The 1985-nt window shown below is 37.0% G+C and overlaps 1 protein-coding gene across 1 annotated transcript; it reads left to right on the top strand.

The window, feature by feature from the left end:
- Positions 1–1077: 1077 nt before the first annotated feature.
- Positions 1078–1540, top strand: LOC108355908 (speckle-type POZ protein-like B; the record flags this gene model as incomplete). Its single annotated transcript, XM_017607040.1, has 2 exons — positions 1078–1134; positions 1190–1540. Coding segments are annotated over exons 1-2 (408 nt in total), but the record flags the coding sequence as incomplete, so codon positions are not given.
- Positions 1541–1985: the final 445 nt, after the last annotated feature.

Genomic DNA, 1985 nt, shown 5'->3' with positions numbered 1-1985 from the left:
AAAAAATATCGGCCAGAATGCGAGCGCACGAAGTGTTGCGCACTATCAGCGACCCACTGGACAAAAGCAGCCTGCTGGGCACCACAGTGTCGCCGCCTATCATGTTGCCAGAAGTTACAGTGAAGGCCATGCAAAATGAGTCATTCTCCCCCCATGCAAAATTGCACTGGAAACAGTTGGGAGATCATTGATAAGGTCATCGGTATCGCGGTGCCGCAGACTTTAGCTCTGCTTTATTGTCACGAAAAAGAACTAGCAGAACTGCTTGATCAGTTCCTGAATCACCTTTATCAGTGAATTGGTGCTTTTGACCGCCAGTGAGTGCGTTATCAAAGAGTCCCTTCAGAATGTCCTTTGAAGTGAACCGACCGGAGATGAACATGTAAAACGGAGTTTTAAGAACGTTTAACTAATTTGGTAATTTCAAGATCACAAAACATTGTTCATTTTATCATTTCTTATCATCTAAAAGCTACAAGTGCATAGCTGACGCAAAAAGGTGGCAGCACAAACTGCTCAATGACTCAGCTTATTTTTACTTTGCATTTTTCTTGAAAGCAAACTGGTGGCCATTCACTTTACATTTTCTCGTTCAAGTTTCTAAATCACCAGGAAAAAGAATGAATACTCCCAGTGAGGGTTACGCAAAAACTTGGTCGCACAGCAAAATGACCACATTCAAGATTCAGCACGTCTGGAAGATTGATCATTTTAGCGAAAAGATCGCCCCAAAAGATGGAAAAATAGACTCGTCAATGTTTTCTGTTGCTGGACATGACATCCAGTTTCAACTTCAACTTTACCCAAAAAGCTCAAAAAGTCGAAATAATGATGAAAAGTTTATCGAGTTGTACTTGGCTTATTTTCCTGGAAAAACAATAATTGGCGATGTTTTAGTTTCGTTTGAACTAGCCTTTCACAAGAATGATGGAAACATTTTGACAAAAGGGAGTAAGTATTTATTATGGTTGGTTATATAGCAAACTGAATTATTGTTTTACAATAGTGTTCGAAGTCAATTTTAATGAAAAAATTGACAATTGGGGAGCAACTAAAATCGCCGAATATTCTCATGTAATGGATCCTAAAAATAACTTTTTGCATGAGAAACATCAGTTAGTTGTTTGTTGCAAGGTTTGTTTGTCTAATTTTTCTGTAAAAATAAAACTTAGATTTTGTTTACATTTAGGCCACCGTCAACTATAACCGAACTGATATTCAATCATTGCCTGCTATTGCCAACCATCGCAAAAGTAAATTCCAGTCAAATCAAAAGTCACTTCTGGACAGTGGAGAATTTAGTGACTTTACCGTCGTAATTGGGTCAACTGAAATTCCGGTTCACAAAATCATTTTATCAGCTCATTCACCGATTTTCAAAGCTATGTTTTCAATGCACACAAAGGAATCTCAAGAGAACAAAGTGGATATTCCTGATGCTTCAGTTGATGTTATGAAAGACTTCCTGCTATTCATCTACACTGGTGTGACACCTGAAGGTGACCGCTTATCTTTGGAACTTTTGACTTTGGCTGACAAGGTAAATAGATTTATTTTGATTACTTTATTCAACACAAACGTTTTTTCAGTACCAAGTTGATGATTTGAAATCTTTCTGTGAAGACCACCTTTTACAATCTCTCACAGTTGAAAACGTAGCCTACGTTTATACTGTTGCCGATCTGCACAATGCTACTGACCTCAAAGCAGAGTGTTTGAATTTTATTGCAAATAATTTTAAGCAAGTTTCGTTGACTAAAGAATGGGAGAAAATGTGCGAGTCTGGAGGCAGAAAGATAGTTGATGTCTCTCGTGTTTTAGGAAATATTCTATGAATCAATCATTTTCCAGTGAAGTTCCAAACACAATATATTCTTTATTTTAAATTTTTTAACTCTTTTATTACTAATCTATGCACTCTCATAGCTGTCATCTTATTTTCTAAATAAAAACATTTAGAACTTTTCACAGCCAGTCGAAACAAA

Source organism: Rhagoletis zephyria, unplaced genomic scaffold, assembly GCF_001687245.7.
Source record: "Rhagoletis zephyria isolate East Lansing unplaced genomic scaffold, Rhagoletis_zephyria_1.1 Rzeph_scaffold_51807, whole genome shotgun sequence".
Lineage (NCBI taxonomy): Eukaryota > Metazoa > Arthropoda > Insecta > Diptera > Tephritidae > Rhagoletis > Rhagoletis zephyria.
This window is presented reverse-complemented; position numbering and strand designations above follow the sequence as displayed.